This window comes from Ailuropoda melanoleuca, chromosome 4, assembly GCF_002007445.2.
Source record: "Ailuropoda melanoleuca isolate Jingjing chromosome 4, ASM200744v2, whole genome shotgun sequence".
NCBI classification, from domain to species: domain Eukaryota; kingdom Metazoa; phylum Chordata; class Mammalia; order Carnivora; family Ursidae; genus Ailuropoda; species Ailuropoda melanoleuca.
Genome location: NC_048221.1, coordinates 10,512,879 through 10,514,556, shown reverse-complemented (window position 1 = coordinate 10,514,556; position 1,678 = coordinate 10,512,879). Strand labels below are relative to the sequence as shown.

Here is a 1,678-nt window from a genome sequence, read left to right as displayed (position 1 = left end):
GGTGACCTCAGGTAAACACTCTTGACTTTCATTCTCTTGACCTTCTCCTGCAGTCCCTACTGGGCAGTAAAACTCATCTATATGGGGTCTCTGAGAGGAAGGTCCTTACATGGAAATCAATATACTACATCAAATACTAATGATGTACTGTATGGTGACTAACATAACATAATAAAAAAATTTAAAAAATACCTGTCTGGTTGGTAGGTGATGAAGGACGGAGCTTTGTCCCCAGACAAGAGAGCAGGAATGAGTCAGACTTCAGTGCCCCATTCAGACACAGGACTGCACAAGAGACGACCAGGTCTTGTCCAGCCCGAGGTTGCCTGTGCTGCGGGACTGCAACAGAGGAGTATTTACAGCTGGTTCGGTCTGCTCATTNCACTACATCAAATACTAATGATGTACTGTATGGTGACTAACATAACATAATAAAAAATTTTAAAAAATACCTGTCTGGTTGGTAGGTGATGAAGGACGGAGCTTTGTCCCCAGACAAGAGAGAAGGAATGAGTCAGACTTCAGTGCCCCATCCAGACTTAGGACAGCACAAGAGACGACCAGGTCTTGTCCAGCCCAAGGTCACCTGTGCTGCGGGACTGCAACAGAGGAGTATTTACAGCTGGTTCGGTCTGCTCATTATTTCCCTCTGTTCCTCCCACCTGTAGGTGCATGATTTCCCTGCAGGACACTAGGGTGGACAGAAAGGAAACTTTTCCTGTTGAATTTCCGTTCCTAGGAGACTGGATGTTAAGCCAGGTGAAGTCAGCTCTTCTTCCTCTTTTTCTGTGACTTCTTCTGCCTTTCAGAGATCTAAACTCCCAGCCCCTTCTCCTAATCCTGAGTGAACATTTTCTCTTGTTTAAGACTGAGGAATAGGGGGAATGAAACATGAGAGACTATGGACTATGAGAAACAAACTGAAGACTTCAGAGGGGAGGGGGTGGGGGAATGGGATAGACTGGTGATGNATGTTAAGCCAGGTGAAGTCAGCTCTTCTTCCTCTTTTTCTGTGACTTCTTCTGCCTTTCAGAGATCTAAACTCCCAGCCCCTTCTCCTAATCCTGAGTGAACATTTTCTCTTGTTTAGACTGAGGAATAGATCCTGACTAGGTCCCTTAGGTCCTTCAGCATTGACTAGTGGTGGAGACATAACCCCTGATAGCTCTAGAAAGTTACTTTCCCCTTTTTCAATGAAGATGATAAGTTTTTTCCTTTAATATAAAACCCTGGACTCTAGAGTCCTTGGCTTCATGACAATTTTCCCAAAACAATTAGGAATTTCACACTTCTATCACAAGTTCAGAGCTATGGCTTAAAATGTCACTATAAAATATTTGCTAGTTGTAAGAGATATATTTAGATCATTTGGGTACTATAATCTGTTTAGCACCTTATAGGAATTGCCTGATTTAATTTTTAAAAAAGTGCAATCTGTGAGGCAACACTAGTGTGAACTCCATTCCCCATGGAGAAATGGTGCTTGAAGAATTTAAGTGAGCTTCTCAAAGTTATCATTGCAGGAAAGGGATGGGTGTTGATTGCATTCTGTCAGTATGTTCCCAGTTTTCAATCCCTGTGCCAATGGTCCCAACCAGAGGTGGTTTTCTTCCCCTGGGCACATCTGGCAATGTCTGAGGGACGCTGCTAAACACCTCCACTGAGCAGGACAGCTCCC

General features: G+C 43.7%; 1 protein-coding gene across 1 annotated transcript in view; it reads right to left on the bottom strand.

The window, feature by feature from the left end:
- Positions 1-273: 273 nt before the first annotated feature.
- LOC117801743 (olfactory receptor 1571-like) overlaps positions 274-1,678 on the bottom strand; it is a 10,509-nt gene continuing 9,104 nt past the window's right edge. The window contains exon 3 of the mRNA XM_034657177.1: positions 274-339. Coding sequence (XP_034513068.1) covers positions 274-339 — 66 coding nt within the window. The remainder of the gene's footprint in view (positions 340-1,678) is intronic.